Source organism: Gobius niger, assembly GCF_951799975.1.
Source record: "Gobius niger genome assembly, chromosome: 9".
In the NCBI taxonomy this organism is placed as follows: domain Eukaryota; kingdom Metazoa; phylum Chordata; class Actinopteri; order Gobiiformes; family Gobiidae; genus Gobius; species Gobius niger.
This window is the reverse complement of record NC_136860.1, coordinates 34439756-34458815: the sequence shown is the minus strand read 5'-3', so window position 1 is coordinate 34458815 and position 19060 is coordinate 34439756. Positions and strand designations below refer to the sequence as shown.

Below are 19060 nucleotides of genomic sequence, written 5' to 3'. Positions count from 1 at the left end.
AGATTTTATTTCCTAAAATAAGAATTTTTTTCTCAAGAAAAGTTTGCTCAGTGAGACATTATTGCTTTTTAGGGAAAAAATAAGAACTTATTTCTTAAAGTAAGACATTTTTTACTTGCTTAGAATCCACTTTTTGCAGTGCAGACAGCAAATATAACACTAATATGTCTATCTATGTGTTTTAAAGCTTAATGAATGTAGCTTAAGTCTCTACTGTGGACTCAGGGGTGAAAGTAGATTCTTTTCCTGCCAGGACTATGTTATGTTATATGTTTTTTTTCATAACCAGATCACATAAGTTTACTTTCACAAGTGTCATATATAACTACTGACAAATATCCATAAAGATTTAGAAAGAAAATCTAAATACAATGACAGCATTTTGAGATTTTTTTCCTTAAAGTGACTATGTGGAGTTTAAAAATGTTAAAGTTTAGTCTTGTCCTCCCCCCACATGTTCCAGTCATGTCCTAATGTGTAGAATGAGCCCAGACCTGAGGTAGATAGAACCTGCAGTTACGCGTAAGACCTGAGGTGGCAGTAGTGAGCATAAACATGACCAACTTGCATCTGCTCCCTTTAAGATTATTACTTTTTAAAATGAGCATGAAGATTGTTGTTAGTACGTTAACAATTCAGAGTAAGACATCAATTGCCCACTGCTGTTACAGTAGAGTTACCAAGACAATCTGTTTCTCTATCCAATTATTAAAATATAGCGATTTATTTTTATACAGAATGTTTTCATTTTTCCAAATTGTATATTTATGAGGTGAGAAATTATGTTTATATATGAAGGTCCATGCTAATAACACTTGTTTGTGGAATAACGATAGTTTTTCTGGGAGTTTATCTACATTATAATTACAACCTAAAACAAAGTTGAGGCCACCAAACCTAGAAACAATATGTGCTTTCAGGTGTTTCTGTCTGAAGTGACGTAACCACTGTCACAAGAGGTTAATGCGCCGAATGTCCCCTCAAACGATGTACCTGGAAACCGCGATCCTTAAAGGAACAGGCCACCGTTTTACGTAAGGGATAATGTATAGAACGCTGGTCATTATCGGGAAAATAAGTACCTTCAGGGCGAACCGGACCCCGACGCGAAGTGGAGGGTCTTGTTTCGCCCTGAAGGTGCTTATTTTCCCGATAATGACCAGCGTTCTATACATTATCCGCTTATTATTCGGCCATTTGCAACTGAACACACACAACATAAACTTCGTACACTTTTATGAAGGTCGAAAGGTTTATTTAATGACTTCCACGACAAATAGTTCCCAAAAGTTTGAAGCAGCAAGGCTAGCAGCTAGCCTAGCTACTTAGCTGAAGGTGCAGTTGGAGGAATGGTGGTGAATCTCTGGGTAAGTTCAAAGTCGGACTCACGCTAACTTCACGAGTGATTCCCCGACTTCTCTCTCAGTGACGGGACAGATAGTGTCGCTACTACGTACGTGCGGAGTGATATGAAAGCACCAACTCCAGTGCCATTGGCAGCGGAGTTATTTTTTTCAGAGGTCCTTTATCAGAAAATAATGACCGGGAGAACGTTGGGAAATCCCATTCAAATCAACGGAGCTTCTACTTACGCTGTGAAGAGCCGTATAATAAATACTGAGATATGTTCTTACCTGAGCTTTGACGAGTTCTTTAGGACCTGTCTGATCTTCCCCCGTGCCTTCAGTCACGTAAACACAGCGCAGACGGCGTTAGCATTTAGCCTCTCCCTCTCTCCTCTATAGCTCCAAAACAGGTCAAGATAAAAGCTACCAAGTTTGGCATCCGCGCAGTAAAGTGAAGATTACTGTGCAGATGCCAAACTATTCCTGGTATTATTACGTCTTACAATATAGTTCCCCCTTTTATCCGCTTAGAAAATCCACATTGTTTAATTGTGTGTAATTATACTTTGTAGTGGAACACTTCACGTAACCATATTTAAATAGGGAAAACGTGGAAGAGCTTGGTAGCTTCTATCTTGACCTGTTTTGGAGCTATAGAGGAGAGAGGGAGAGGCTAAATGCTAACGCTAAAGAACTCGTCAAAGCTCAGGTAAGAACATATCTCAGTGTGTAAAAACGGTGGCCTATTCCTTTAAAGAGTAAACTCAGGAAACAGATTAAATGCTTTTGTTTTCATTTAGTAGAAACTTAAGCCACATGGATCATTTGCTGCTGTAGCTTTAAGAAACCGCTGTTGAAATAAAATAAGACTAAAGGGAAATGTTTGGATCATTTGGATTTATTTTTCTCCTTAAATGTCTTTGTTTGGACACTATGTTGTTGTTGGACACTAGGGGGCGACATGCACTTTTGTTTGGCCTGCACTTCACCAATAACTTTAAAGAAGAAGAAAAACAGCTGTTGGTGATGTCACTTCCCTTTCCCCTGTTTAAGGACGGACGGATTGTTCAAAATGCAGCTGAAGCTCTAGTTCCCGAACTGCACAGGTCTAACAGTCGATCCATGAAAGGTTCAGGAGTTAGTTACTAGTGTTAGAGCTTAGAGGCGACAATCTGATGGTTTCAGATGCAGCCAATGTGTTGTTTATATCCTGATTTCTTCTTATGTCAGCGCCCTCTGCTGGACACCTGTGGAACTCTTTCCTTTTATTCTTATTTAATCTGCCCCCTAGTGGCTGGAGTGAGCATTCTGGTTGTAAAATAAAATCATAACTCTGCACAGGAATGAGCAAGAGACTTTTAGAGACATTTATTGTTTTTTTCTTTTAAACCAAAAATTGTACAATTGTAAAAAATGTAATTGGGTATATACATATTTTTCTCTAGAATCGCCCAGCCCTATTTTCAGCGTTTATAAGTCTAATTAGAGGGAGGTCGTCCTATTCTGCACGTCCAGGGGCGGACTGGCCATATGTCCTGCATTCTGGAAGAGCACAGAAGGGCCACTGGCTCTCGGGCCACTGGTCTGGCCTCTCAGTTTTCTCCTTAATCGAGCTTTACCCAAATCTAAAAACTTAATAGAAAAGCACGGAAATTGCGCTGAAAATGAGGATGAAGACAGAATAAAAATGTGACCAAAAAAATAAATAAAACGTGACAAAAACACAAAACAACAAAACAACAAAACATGACAAAAGAGATAAAAAAAAACACAACAAAGCAATCTAAAAAAGCAACAAAAAAGCCAAGAAAAAGTGACGAAAACCAGATGACAAGGCAATGAAAAAGCCAGAAAAAGTGACCAAAAAATGTACAACAAAAACATGACAAAAATGCAGCAACAACGTGACAAAAACTTGCAGTCAATCGTTTTCAAATGAGGCGTTGCTCTTCAGTCAAGAAGCTTCTAGACTTGGGTACAGCTGACCTGGGGGAACCTCTTAACTCCCGCCTGAACCGAGAGGATCTTTTTCCTCACGTTATCAGATTTTTTTTCCATCATTTTTTTGTTGGGTATTCAACTCATTTTTGTCATTTTTTGGGGTAAATTTTTTATCACATTTTTGTAATTTTTTGTCAATTTTTTATCACATTTTTGTCATTTTTTTGTCACATTTTAGTTAGTTTTTTGTCCGTTTTTTGTCAAACTTTTGTCATTTTTTTGTCAATTTTTTATCACATTTTTGTCATTTTTTGTCAATATTTTATCACATTTTTGTCATTTTTTCGTCCATTTTTCATCACATTTTTGTCATTTTTTTGTCACATTTTTGTCAGTTTTTTGTCAAACTTTTGTCATTTTTTTGTCAATTTTTTGTCACATTTTTGTCATTTTTTTGTCAATTTTTCATCACATTTTTGTCATTTTTTTGTCAATTTTTCATCACATTTTTGTCATTTTTTTGTCAATTTTTCATCACATTTTTGTCATTTTTTTGTCAAACGTTTGTCACATTTTATCACATTTTTGTCATTTTTTTTTGTCAAACGTTTGTCATTTTTTCAACCATTTTTTGTCAATTTCTTGTGATATTTTTGTGACATTTTTTCCACTTTTTCATCAATGTTTTCTCACTTTTTTTGGTCACATTTCAGGTGGGAGTTAAGGGGCTAAGACGGGGGGTAAGAGGTTAAAATATGTCTTTGTGGAAGTGTCGCATTTACGCTAATTTGGGTCCGGCTGGTCAGAGTCCAGGGCCGTTTTTCAGCCCCAGTCCGCTCCGTGCACGTCTGGAATGGTCATGTGTAAAAATATCACAACCACTATGTCTTTGTTATTGTCAGATTATCGGACAGCCTTCACTGATTTTAAACTGGCACTTAATCCTTTATCCTCCTTTTTTTTAGCTGATGTGATTGAATTTGTCATAAACTAGTTCACGTTTGGGCAACAGTGACAGACAGACTTCTACAAACAGTTGTTCATTAACACCATTCCAGTCATGGCAAAGTGTGTTGAGACAGAAAAAGCCTCTGGTCAAAGCCCTGGAGAAACTTAGCAGATGGAGCTCAGTGGAATTTCCTGTTTTACAAAGAATGAAAAGAGTTACATAATGTCAGAAAGTAACTTACCCGAGCAACTGTTTAAACCATGTTGGCTAGACTTATACGTAGACTGTGGAAAATAACCAAAACTGAACCAATAAATGAATGAAAATTAAAATGAATCTTGTTTCCTGTGCAGCTCAATAGAACATATTAAGAAAACAAGTTTCATACAAATATCAGTGTTAAATTGCACAATGATGCTGATGATTTAATGCATTAATCATTTAGAATAAGCACATTTTCACAAAGCTGATGTTCAATCAGGCGTAACATCCGTAACATAAACGGACCAATGCTGCCATCTAGTGGTCACCAGGCGAAAACACTGAACCTGCAGCAGCGCGAGGTAATTACTGGTTTTGTATGAACTACGTCAGTGTCAGTTAACCCCTTAACTCCCACCTGAACCGAGCACGTTTTCTCCAGTTTGGCTTTACCCCAGTGCGAAAGCTTCTGGGAAAAAGGTGTGAAAATAGTGACAGAACTGAGACGAAAACAATGATGGAAATGTGACAAAAAAGTGAGAAAAATTGATGGAAAAGTGGCAAAAATGTCACAAGAAATTGACAAAAAAATTACCAAAAAATTACAAAAATGTGACAAAAAAATGACTAAAATATGACAAAAAATGACAAAAAATTGATAAAAAATTGACAAAAAAATGACAAAAATGTGACTAAAAATGACTAAAATATGACAAAAAATGACAAAAAATTGATAAAAAATTGACAAAAAATGACAAAAATGTGACAAAAAAATGACAAAGATTTGATAAAAAAATGATGAAAAAATGATAAAAAATTGACAAAAAAATGACAAAAATGTGATAAAAAATTGACAAAAAAATGATAAAAAATGTGACAAAAAAAATGACAGATTTGATAAAAAAATGGATGAAAAAATGACAAAAAATGTGACAAAAAAATGACAAGAAATTGACAAAAAAATTGACGAAAAAATGTGACAAATAAATTACAAAAAAATGTCAAAAATTTGATACAAATAATTACAAACTGTGACAAAAAATGACAAAAAAAATGACGAAAAAATGTCAAAAATGTGACGAAAAAATGACAAAAATTTGACAAAAATGTGACAAAAATTTGATTAAAAAAAATTACAAACTGTGACGAAAATTTTTTAAAAAATAAATACAAAAATGTGACCAAAAAAATGACCAAAAAAGTTACAAAAATGAGTTGAATACCCCCCCAAAATGGATGGAAAAAAAATCTGATGACGTGAGGGAAAAGATCCTCTCGGTTCAGGCGGGGGTTAAGAGGTTAACCGAGTGCATTTTCCCCAGGTCAGCTTTACGCCTCATTTGAAAGCTAAGACCTACAAAACTCATCTAAATGGATCTGTTTCCTCACGTTGTTGCTGAGTTGCCGTCACTTTTTTTGCTGTTTTTTCCCCCACATTTTTGTTGCATTTTCATCCTTGTTTTCGCTTCATTTCTGTTGCTATTTTGACACTTTTTGAAGCTTTTAGATTTGGGTAAAGCTGAACTGGAGAACATAAGTCAGGGTTTATTTTATTAGGTTCATTAAATACACTTTTGTATTTATTACCGCTACCGCTTAGCTACATTTTAATAATTTGACTGTGAAAAGAGCAAATTTAGAAATGTATTGTCTTTGAAGTGTTTGCGGTAGATGCTGACATGAATATCTAATGTGGTTCATGGTGGCACAGTGGTTAGCGGTTGTGCTTCACAGCTAGGAGGTCCTGGGTTCGATTCCCACCTGGATGGGGCCTTGCTGTCCACTGGTTTCCTGGTTTGAATGCAGTGAGTGAGTGGTTGGTGGCCCTCGGAGGGGCTGACGTCACCTCAACCCTGATTGTCCATAACTCCACAGAGACAGGCTGGAGAACGGAGACGTCCCTGGTCCCGGTAAGTTACAGTCAGGACTTGGGACTCTAAGACCGGACTGAAACTTTATTACAGACAGACAGATAGATAATGGATAGACAGACAGACAGATAGATAATAAATAGATGGATGGACGGACTGACGGACGGACACTTTATTGTCAGAGGATCTGAAATTTGATTTGCAGTTCAGCAGCTCCAAATCAACACAGAATAGAGACAAGACATACAAATGTAAGACAATTCACAAAGACATTATAAACAATTGTCCACTCGCTGTAACGCACTTTGATTTTATGACTTAAAGGGACTATACGGAGTTTAACCCCTTACCTGAACTGAGCACATTTTCTCCAGTTTGGCTTTACCCCAATCCAAAAGCTTTTGGAAAAAAGCTGTGAAAATAGCGACGAACTGAGACGAAAACAATGATGGAAATGTGACAAAAAAGTGACGAAAAATGGATGAAAAAGTGACAAAAATTAGTTGAACACCCAACAAAAAATGATGGAAAAAAAATCAGATGATGTGAGGAAAAAGATCCTCTCGGTTCAGGCGGGAGTTAAGAGGTTAAACATGTTAAAACTAAGTACATGTTCCAGCCATGTCCTGATGTGTAAAATGAGCTCAAACCTGTTCACCACAACTGCCTCTAAAGTCGCTCAGAAAGCTGTTACTTCGGGTCAGAAGTGCCGTCATGCACGAGCTTAATATAGAAGCTGCAGTTACACTTAAGACCTGAGGTGGCAGTAGTGAGTATAAAATGGCCAACTTGCAACTAACCCCTTTAACCTCTTAACTCCCGCCTGAACCGGGAGCATTTTCTCCAGTTCAGCTTTACCCAAATCCTGTAGGCCAGTGTAACGCCTCATTTGAAAGCTAAGACCTACAAAACTAAATTGATCTTTTTCCTCACATCATCAGATTTTTTTCATCACTTTTTTTGTTGGGCAGTCGTCTCATTTTTGTCAAATTTTTCGATTTTTTTTTGACGAATTCTTATCACTTTTTAGTCATTTTTTTGGTCACTTTTTCGTCCATTTTATCGCAATTTTTCGTCCAATTTTTCTCACTTTTTGGTCAATTTTTTGTCAATTTTTGTCGTTTTTGTGTCAATTTTTTGTCAATTTTTGGCACTTTTTCATCCATTTTTTCTCACTTTATTCACATGTTCATCCTTGTTTTCGTCTCAGTTTTGTTGCTATTTTCACACCTTTTTTCCAGAAACTTTTGGATTGGGGTAAAGCCGGAGAAAATGTGCTCGGTTCAGGTGGGAGTTAAGGGATTAAGCTCCTCATTTAGTTTCAGGGTGGACTGATGAACAACCTGACCTTATAAGTGCTTTAATATAAGTGCTTTAATAACCGCCCTGAGGTATATAGGACTAGGACATTCCTATATACCTCAAACTGATATTTATACAATGTAGAAATATCAGTTTGAGTAAATTAAGTACCCACCTCTGTTTGACTATGAAAAGATCCAATTTAGAATCATGTGCTATTAAAGAGATGTTTGCTGTAGATTATACTGGCATAAATATGAGGGAAAATGTGCTGAAAGTTTTCTGTCATTTTATGTTTTCTTATAAAAATGTCCCATATTTTCGGGTATGAAATCTGAGTAATGGAGAGACAGATTTAAATGTGTGGTTTTATTTTGTGACATATTAGTTACAAAGACTCAGAGGGGATTCTGGATATCGATCTTACCGAGTTTTACAATTTATTAGTGGAAAAATCTGTAAAAACGGATCAAATTTTTGTCTTGTTTTCTGAAATTCAAACCTCAGACTGTTAAGATGTTTTAAAAACCCTCTGAAAAAACCCTTCAAAATACAGTTCAGTCCAAGGCGGAAAATCAGAAGTCTGCAGGTCCGACTGTGGAGATTAGGGTTGTTTTTTTTGTTTCCAGGTGTAATTTTATTTGTAAAGAGATATGCCGGGGTAATTTGCCACATTGCCACACTAGAGGGCGCTGTCTGCTGGTACTGAGGTATAATGTCTGTACTGGTGTTTCTCTTCTCTTCCAATAGTAATTTTCCCATTTGGACTGGACACATTTGAATTGTTTTTATGCCTTTTCCCAAACTTGAAGGTTTGGGTTATTTCTGTAATGAGAGTTGTTTGTGCCTTAAACAAAATTGTCACATTGTCACAGTCGATTTTGTTTGACAGTTAATAAGTATTTATGGAAAGAGAGTGAGGTTTTCTTCAAGTCAAGCTTTAATTTAATGCAGGTCTGACTCTTGTGGGATTTTCTGAATGTTGTTTCCAATTCTGCCGATCCCGACCATTCTCTAGAGTGTAATACTCAAAACATCCAGTTTAGGTAAGGGTTGGACTAGTTTGGACTGGTTTATGCTGGTTTAGATCAAGTTTGGACTGGTTAGATCAAGTTCGGACACTTGTGTGAAGTTAGCCCCCCCATAGTGTCCGATTTGCTTAAAAATGGTGTCAATCGTCTGTACTTCGTTTGTGCACAAAATAGCGTTTGTGCTCACTTCGTTTTTGAGGTATTGATCGACTGTGGATCCTTCCGCATCAATAATTGGTTTTCATGTTCTTTATCTTTTATTAAACGTACGTCTTTTTCCTGATTTTCAGCAGTTTTCAACTAACGACTAAAACCAAGATCCGAACCAAGAACCAGACTAAAACCAAGACCCAGACCAAGATCCGAACCACAACCCAGACTACAACTAAGCAAAGACCAAGACCCAAACCAAGACTGGACCAAGACCCAAACCAAGACTGGACCAAGACCCAAACCAAGACTGGACCAAGACCACAACTAAGAACCAGACCAAGACCCGAACTGAGACTAGACCAAAACTCGAACCAAGACCAGACAAAGACTAGACCAAGACCCGAACAGTGGGCACATAAAAATACGTCTAATGATCCCACTGGTCTGTGCTACAAAAGAACATCCCACTCAGAACACTGAGAGTCACGTCGCTTTAATCCCAGCGTTTATGTAAGATTTATGGGTAAAAGACACTTATTATGAAGACTTTTATTTATCAAGCAATTGTTTTTAGCTAAACTATACAAGTATCTGACTTGTGTGAAGTTAGCCCCCCCCCCATAGTGTCCGATTTGCTTCAAAATGGTGTCATTCGTTTGTGCCAGACCAAACCAGACCAAGACCCGAACCAAGACCCGAACCAAGACCCGAACAAAGATCAAGACTAAGAACCAAACCAAGACCAGACCAAGACCTGAACAAAGATCAAACCAGGACCCAGACCCGAGCCAATTACCAATCAATGATCAATATCTCAAAAACGAAGTGAGCACAAACGCTAATTTTATGTGCACAAATGAATGACACCATTTTGAAGCAAATCGGACACTATGGGGGGGGGCTAACTTCACACAAGTAGCTCGGACTGGTCTAAATCAAGTTTAGACTGGTATAGATCAAGTTTGGACTGGTTAGATCAACTTTAGACTGGTTTAGATCAAGTTTTTAATAAAATAAAATACTTTTTGTTTTCTTTAATGGTTGTGGGGATAACATTAAAGGGTTAATGAACAGAGGGGAGACCGGGGCTATTTGTCACTTTTTTTCCCCAGAGTTTGCTGCTCATCAATAAAGTTTGCTCTACTAAACGGTTGAGCAAACTATTAAAGGGTTAACATGGACTGTCTCACCAAATAAACAAAAAACACAACAAAAAAAGCAACAAAAACACTTTTTATAAAACTGCAGAAAATGCTCTGGTATAAGGCTGGGTTAAAGCGTTTATCAACACAAGTTATAATAAGTCACTGTAATATTACGTGACTTACACAATAAACCTCTAAAGCAGATAACCTTTATCTGTGACAAATGCATCCACGCACGACAAACAGCCGGTAAATCCTCCCTTTTTTTTCTTTTATCATCAGTGACAGTGACGCGCATTTTTAACCACTTTACGCACAGCCCCGACCCACCTCCTCCACTGGGCCCGCGGTCACTCCGGCTCAACAACAGCGCTATTGTCCGACCAGAGGCGACTCCCGCAGCACGACTATAACGGCGCTCTGCTGCCACACCGCGTCACTCCACCGGAAAATACTCCCAGCATCCAGTGGAAGAGTAACTTTAACTTTTACGCGTAGGGATAAGTGACCGCAGCTGCGCGTTCGGGCTCATTCTGTGGTCGGGAAACGTCAGCGTGAAGCGCCGTGTTCTGCAGCGGAGGAGCGACGACACCATGCCTGGGGTAAAGTCACTCAATGCATGCTTTTTGGAGGACTTTTCTCTTTCGCTACGGCCAGTTTAGCAAGTTTTATAGCGTCTGCTTGCGCCGCGAAGGGAGCTGCGCGCGTGACATCGAGGTTTTCTGGCGTTTTGAACTTTTTCTGGCTGCACAGCAAAGCGCGTACGAGGTGTTCCTGGCGCGATCATTAGAGCTTGACTTGTTTGTTTGTGTTCGTGAAGTTTGATGGTGAACGTGAGTTGGATTTCTGGGTAGAGGGCAGAGGGGAGATCCGCAGTTGAAGCTGATGCAACAGGCGCATCCTTCCCCCCGCAGGAGCCACGTCCGAGTCTGGGGAGAGTTTCCCTGGATTCCAGATGGACACGGTTAAGCGGTGTGAGGGGGACACAGAGGGACGATCTTAACCCCTTAATTCCCACCTGAACCGAGCACGTTTTCTCCAGTTTGGCTTGACCCCAGTCCGAAAGCTTCTGGATGAAAGGTGGGAAAAAAGCGAAAGAACTGAGACGAAAACAATGATGGAATGGGTGAAAAAGTGGGAAAAATGTCACAAAAATGTCACAAGAAATTGACGAAAAATGGACGACAAAATGACCAAAAAATGACCAAAAAAAAGACAAAAAAAAGAAAAAAATATTTAATTTTTTTTTTTTAAATGTGACGAAAAAATGATAAAAATGTGACAAAAAAATGACAAAAATGTGACAAAAAAAGAAAAAAAAAGACAAAAAAATGACAAAAAATTTGACAAAAAAAAGACAAAAAAATGAAAAAAATTTGACAAAAAAATGATAAAAATGTGACAAAAAAATGACAAAAATGTGACAAAAAAAATTAAAAAAAAATGACAAAAAATGACAAAAAAAGAAACAAAAATGACAAAAATGTGACAAAAAAATGACAAAAATGTGACAAAAAAATTACAAAAAAATTACAAAAAATGACAAAAAAAGAAACAAAAATGACAAAAATTTGACAAAAAAAAAGACAAAAATGTGATTAAAATTTGACAAAGAAAATGTACACAAAATTTATAAAAAAAAAGAAAAAAAAAAGACAAAAATGTGAGAACAAATTTAAAAAAAAAAGAAAAAAAAAAGTTACAAAAATGAGTTTTATGCCCAACAAAAAAATGATGGAAAAGAATCTGATAACGTGAGGAAAAACATCCTCTCGGTTCAGGCGGGAGTTGAGAGATTAAAGGTACATCATGCAATTTTTTATGTGAAAAAAAAGTTGTATGAGGCTGTATGAGTGGTCAGCATGGCGCCTTTACTTTCCATCACAGTGGTCTCTGCAACGCTCCAGGATCAATTCTTTTGTTGGTTTTCTGGTGAGAGTATCCGATACGCACAACTTTTTTCACATAAAAAGTTGCATAAGGCACCTTTAAGATTGTCCCTCTGTGTCCCCTTACATCGCTTAACTTTTTGAGATGTCACTATATTTTCTGATCTCATCAAATACGCACCTTTAACAATACATGGAAGGTTTTCTTCTGAGGGATTTGGTAATATCTAATTGCAAGCCTGATTTATTGAGTTTTGAATGTCAAAAACAAGGCACAATTTACACTTTTACAGATTTTTCAACTAAAAATCAGTTTAAAGGGACTATGCGGAGTTTGAAACTGTTTAAACTAAGTATTTTCCTCCCCCTACATGTTCCAGCCATGTCCTAATGTGTAGAATGAGCCCAGACCTGTTCACCACAACTGCCTCTAAAATCCTCACTCAAAAAGGTGTTAATTCGGGTCAGAAGTGCTGTCATGCACGAGCTTCATATAGAAGGTGCAGTTACGTGTATGACCTGAGGTGGCAGTAGTGAGTATAAAATGGCTAACTTGCATCTAATCTCTTTCAGATATCAAAAATCCTCTTACATACATTAATTTAAACCTGGCTCTATCCATTATTCAGATTCAGTTGCTAGAAATATAGTAAAATTGGGGCATTTTTAGGCATAAAAGGAGTTATTTTAATGTTGTTCTCATGTCTATGTCAGTGTGTGATCCACAGCAAAGATCTCCCTATTCACCCGCAGTGTCGCCTTAAAAGATTCTAAGGAAGTAGCAGAAGAGCTTGTTTTGTTTGTACTGATGAGAAATGGAGGTATTTTCAGGCGTAAGTGGATATTTTTAAATTTGTATTACACGTTAAATAGTATTTTGTTGTTGGTTTAATATGACACAAACACATACAATGCAATAGCTTGATTTCCGTTGTGAAATGAAAGAAAAAAAGAAACCAACACAGAACCACAGCCATTTCATATCAGTGCATTTATTTTCAGTCGACTACTTTAACTACAACAACTACTACATCTTATTCTGTTGTTCAAATGCTGTAACTTCCACCATCACCACCTTTGTGATCCTCTCTGAGCCCGCCTGGTCCGAAACACTGTCTGCCCAAAGAAAAGGCCTCGTGCTCTAATTCTGCAGCGCCTTTGTCTTTGATCACAGCTCGCGTTGTCTGTGGAATTGTTTAAAAAAAGCTTCTGCAATGTTAAAAGATGAAGCGTTTCATTCGTTTTTCATCAAGATCTTGTATCAATGATGGGGGAGTGTTACCACTGCGCAAAAAACCCTTTTCCAGCACATCCCAAAGATTAAGATCTGGACTCTCCCTGAACCGCTCTTTCACAATGTGAGCCTGATTAATCCTGGCATTGTCATTTTGAAACGCCGTGCCATCAGGGAAGAAGAAATCCATTGATGGAATAATTGTAATAATGGCGGATCTCATTCTTTGTGCTCATACACTGCAAAAAGCGCCCGACTAAAAACAAGGAAAACATTCTGCCAATGGGGTCAGTATTTTTTTCTTGCTAAGAAATCTTATTTCTAGAATATTTTTCTCATCATAAAACAAGAAAGAAACACTAAATTTAAGCAAATAAATAGCTAGAATTAAGCAAAATGTCTCAGAAAATGGAATAATTTAAGGAAAACATTCTTATTTAGTGAAAAATTGTGGGATATTTGACTTAAATGTTGTTTGATTTAAGCAAAATTTTCTAAATTACACACATTTTTGAGCAAAATGTTCTTAATAAATACTAATATTTAAGGAAAGTATTGCCCGGAGACCCGTCTCCATGATGTGGAGCCAGGCTGATGGTCAGAATCACCTGCTGGAGGATTCACCTATTGTACATGTTTTTAGTGGCAGACACGGGGAGAACATGCTCCACACAGAAAGTTCCCGTCCTGGTGGGAATCGAACCCAGGACCTTCGAGCTGTGAAGCTGAGGCTCTAACCGCTGTGCCACCGAGCCGCCCACTCTAAAGAATGGAATGTATTTTCTCTCTGTGAGAATCAGTTCTTACATTAAGAGTTGTTGATTTTAGTTTGTCTTAAAATAAGAAAAAAATTATTTGTCTAAAACTGAAGAAGATTCAAAAAGTTTTTCTTTCTTGTTACAAGAAAAATTTACATGTTTTTTAGCAAATACGTCTGAACAAGAAATGGCTAGATTTTATTTCCTAAAACAAGATTTTTTTTCTCAAGAAAACCTTGCTCCACAAAACATTCTTACTTTTTAGGGAAAAAATAAGAACTTATTTCTTAAAGTAAGACATTTTTTACTTGCTTAGAATCCACTTTTTGCAGAGTTGCTGAATCTAGACTAGAACAAGTGTAGCAGCCACACATCAGAACAGTTGAACTCAGAGACAGGCAGTGACTTTTTTCGGTCAGGCGGTGTACTTAAAGACAGCAGAAACAAGCTCCACACTTGTAGCGTCACAGGACAACATCCCCTCACAACAAACCCTGCAAAGGAGACACAAAAAGGTGGACTGTTTGAAGAATGTCAGAAGCTTCTAGAAGTCCAGCTATGGCACCGCTGTAGCCACAAAACAAATCCACATGGCCCAAACAGCGCTGATGGTTTTCCTCTTGAACTCCTCATCCCCGTGTGCGTCCTGTTCCTCTGAGGCTCAACACCTGCTTCTGTTTTGCTCTTTATGCGAGTTAGCGCCACTTTGTAGATGATTTTACACGTAAAATAACCAGTTGGCAAGAGGTCTAACGCCAAACCGGATGTGCGTCAGCGTCCGCCATGATAAGAAGCCTCCGAATTGGGCTGTCAGTTAGGAAGGAGTTTGGAAAAGCAGCCTCAATGCTAACGGTCATAGCCACTTTAGCATAGGGACCTCTGGTGCTAGCTAACCGGTGATTAGGGGCTGTGTACCGTCCCATAAGCCACCGCGCCGCCAATGCCCCCGCCCCCCTCGGCCCCGCCCTCGAGGGATTCTTGCGCAGCCACTGTTGAGTGACAGGTGCACAATTAATTAAAAAAAATATGGAATAAGATGCTGCACAAGCCAAACTTTATACAAGTGACAAAATACATGTTATCACGGCACAGTCACATGTCAGTGTGTTAAAGACAGGGGCGGACCGGCCACATGTCCATTCTGGAAGAGCACAGAAGGGCCACCGGTCCCGCCTCCACCGAGCTTTACCCAAATCTAAAAGCTACAAAGAAAAGCATCAAAATAGCGAGAAAAATTGGATGGAAAGTCAACAAAAACGTGAAAAAAACACAATGAAAAATGATTAAAAAAACAACAAAAATATGACAAAAATGTTGCGACGTGACAAAAAGTTTCCGTCACTTTTGTAGGTCTTAGCTTTCAAATGAGGCGTTACATTGTCGCTCTCCAGTCGAGAAGCTTTTAGATTTGGGTAAAGCCCAGTATAAAAAAAAACTGAATCTAAAAGGAATTCCGTGGAGTATGGTGCACCACAAGGTTCAGTTTTGGGACCATTATTATTTATTATTTACATTAATGATTTTGCTTCTGTTTCTACGACCACCTTTCCCGCTCTTTTTGCTGATGATGCCGATCAAAAAAATAATAATAAAAAGCCGAACTGGGGAAAATGCACTCGTTAATGTTAAGGTGGGGGGTAAGAGGTTAAAATATGTATTTATGGAAGTCATAATTACGCTAATGTGGGCCAGGCTGGTCAGAGTCCAGGGCTGTTTTTCAGTCCCAGTCCGGCCCTGGTTAAAAAGCCGCCTCAGTAAACGGCTTAAATGAAGGCAGTTTGTGCTTTCATTTAGTAGAAACTTAAACCTTTTGGCTGATTTGCTACTGTAGCTTTATGAAACAGCTGTTGAGATAAAATAAGGCTAAAGGGAAATGTGAAGGATCATCTGGATTTTCCTTTTTTTTCTCCTTGAATGTCTTTATTTGGACACTATGTTGTTGCATATGTAATACAGCAGGGGGCGGCATGCGCTTTTGTTTGCCTGCAGTCTGCCAATAACCTTAAAGAGGGGGTGTTCTGCTTTTTTCAGTCCCATAGCACCAGTCTATATCACACTACAATGATGACCAAACCTTCTGTTGGTCTGTAAATGCAGTAAATTAGAATAACTGCCTTGTATAAAATGTCTCTCTCAAAATGGCTGTAGTGAATGTCTTGAAATAGGCCTCTGTCTCTTTAAGAACCTCTGAGCCTTTCGGACACGCCCCCTCCACACGCTGTCTGTGGCATCAGTGGGGAGGGGGTTCTGCTGAGGAGCAGTGGTTGGTTACTCGGCTGGTGACGAAAGCTCGGAGGCGTCTACGGGAGGTGGGGGCGTTCCTAGGAGGACTCAGGCAAACCTATCCCTAAAATGGCCGCCATCAGAGTTTTTACAGATTACTCAAAAATACGTGAATGTGCCAAGGCAACACTTCAGCCATGTTTTTAATGAGGGAATGACATAATATCATGATGTAAAGCTTGAAAAAGTCCATTTTGCATAATACCCCCCTTTAAAGAGGAAGAAGAACAGCAGCAGAGTTTGCTTCATTCTGGGTTTGTCACATGTTTGGACTAATTGTTTGGCTTCCCTGTGATGCCTCCACATAAGTAAGTCGATCCACTCGTCACAGCACTGGGATATGACTGATCACATAACAACGCAAACACGGAGGCCCAGGTAATACTGTAGTGCATATGTTAGAGATCTTTGTTTGTCCACAGTAAATAGCCTCGCACGTTTTTAGCAAGTGCATTGGAGGGAGTAAGACTTGTATTATAATTATAGCTCTTGTCTATTCCTGAAAAAGGGATGTGTAACTCAATGAAAGGAGGTGTTTTGATAAAAGCGCCCAAAAAAATCCAGGCAAGATCGTTTTGTAAGAACTCAGGATCCCAAGGCTTATAAACAAACACTATGAAAGACTCAAAGTGATGTGTCTGGACTGAAAAGACACTGATGGTTTGGACCAAGGTTTAACATTTGCCGAAATATAACTTTAATCATTACCGGACTCGAGAAAAACAAAGTAAACTGCACTGTGCACTTAAAAACACAAAACTCTATCTTTTAAGCTACATATTTATTTGATTTGACTCGGTTGTGGTTGGAAAATTCCTGGAATCTTTAATATTTGAGATTTAATTGGAATGAACAGAATTAACACAAGTGGAGGTTACTTCTTTACAGACAGAGAATCTGATTCTATAGTTATACTCTTAAAGGAATAGGCCACCGTTTTTACATACTAAGATTACCTCACTTTAGCCAAGTTAATATATCCCCGTCTGGTCTTTGTCCGTGCGCTCACACATACGCAGCCTCTCCCACATGTCACATAGCTCCGAAAAAGCTCACGATAGAAGCTACCAAGCTCTTCCACGTGTTCCCTATTTAAATAAAGTTACGTGAAGTGTTTTCATGCGAAGTATATTTACACAGAAATGTAACATGTCGATTTTATAAGCAGATAAAAAGGGGGACTATATTGTGAGGCGTAATGATACGAGGAGTAAAACGTCCGCGCAGTAACTCCTAAAGGTTATTGACGGAAGTGAGCGGGGGAAGTCTTTAGGAGTTACTGCGCGGACGTTTTACTCCTCGTATCATTACGCCTCACAATATAGTTCCCCTTTTTATCTGCTTATAAAATCGACATGCTACATTTCTGTGTAAATATACTTCGCATGAAAACACTTCACGTAACTTTATTTAAATAGGGAACACGTGGAAGAGCTTGGTAGCTTCTATCGTGAGCTTTTTTGGAGCTATGTGACATGTGGGAGAGGCTGCGTATGTGTGAGCGCACGGACAAAGACCAGACGGGGATATATTAACTCGTCTAAAGTGAGGTAAGAACATATCTTAGTATGTAAAAACGGTGGCCTATTCCTTTAAAGGAGCTATCCTTGATTTTTTTTATTTTTCTGTATTGGAATAAAATTTGTTTTATCCTTAAGTCTATGGTAAAAGCAGACATTTATCCAAAAAACACTGGTTTAAAGCCTTTTAAACAGTCATAAAATGTCAGGCTAGTAGGCATATTTCACAGTGACGTGACAGTTTTCCCTGAAAGTTGTGAAACCTGGTTTAAACTCAGTCGCTGTGACTAATTTTGATTGTGTAAATTCATTAGGAAAGTTTGAGATGAGTTTGGATCAGAAAATAGCCCTTTGAAATGTGAGTGACCCTGTTTCTTTGTACAATCAGGTATAGCTCCTTTAAATATACACTTAAATATCAATCACTGTAGATGAAAAGTCTCAAAGAAATCGTCTTTGCCATGTCTGAGCCCCGGGGTCTGAAGAGGACAGCTTTAATGGAAAATTCTAATGTTTATTTAAAGGCACACTGCGTAACATTTTGGACTATACAGACGGCGTCTCGTCATAGAAGGGGGCGTGGCTTCGCCGAGGAGGAAAAGAGAATCTTTTGGGAAACACAATTTTTCCCTCTTTTTAGCCATTTTCTGGTGGAATATGAACTTATTTATCACATAAATAAAGTCAAGTGTAAATCGGGCCCATATGGATATTTTCTCACAGCAGTTCAGTAGAAGTGAAAAAACGGCAGTCATAGCTAGCGCTAGCTAACCGCTAGCATTAGCACAATGAAATCATAGTTTGTTATTCATGTATTTATGGGCTGTTGAACCACTTTGCTCCTCTCCATGTCTTTGTTTCTTTATTTAGTAGAAACTCTATTCATAATTCAGCATTTGTTGAAGTAGTTTTTGAATAATTAGAAAAAGTTTTGATTTTTTTCAAAATTGTTTTCACTTTTTGTCACATGTTCATCATTTTTTCATCATTTTTTCGTCAATTTTTTGTAAATTTTTCGTAATTGTTTTTGTCCATTTTTGTCCCTTTTTGGTCAGTTTCTATAGATACAGACGGCATCTCTGGAATCGCCCATATATGGTCATTTTTGAAAACGGTTAAGGGGGAAAACAATTTTGAAAAAAATTAAACTTTCTCTAATTATTCAAAAACTACTTTAACAAACGCTGAAATATGAATAGAGTTTCTACTAAATAAAGAAACAAAGACATGGAGAGGAGCAAAGTGGTTCAACAGCCCATAAATACATGAATAACGGAGAATGCTAACATGATGCTACATGTTAGCATTGGGTTAATGCTAACGGTTAGCTAGCGCTTGCTACAACTGCTGTTTTTTCACTTCTACTGAACAATCTGTTGTGAGAAAATATCCATATGGGCCCGATTTACACTTGACTTTATTTATGTGATAAATAAG

General features: G+C 38.1%; 1 protein-coding gene across 1 annotated transcript in view; it reads left to right on the top strand.

The window, feature by feature from the left end:
- Positions 1 to 10317: 10317 nt before the first annotated feature.
- slc15a2 (solute carrier family 15 member 2) overlaps positions 10318 to 19060 on the top strand; it is a 49527-nt gene continuing 40784 nt past the window's right edge. The window contains exon 1 of the mRNA XM_079562693.1: positions 10318 to 10541. Coding sequence (XP_079418819.1) covers positions 10533 to 10541 — 9 coding nt within the window. The 5' untranslated portion in view covers positions 10318 to 10532. The remainder of the gene's footprint in view (positions 10542 to 19060) is intronic.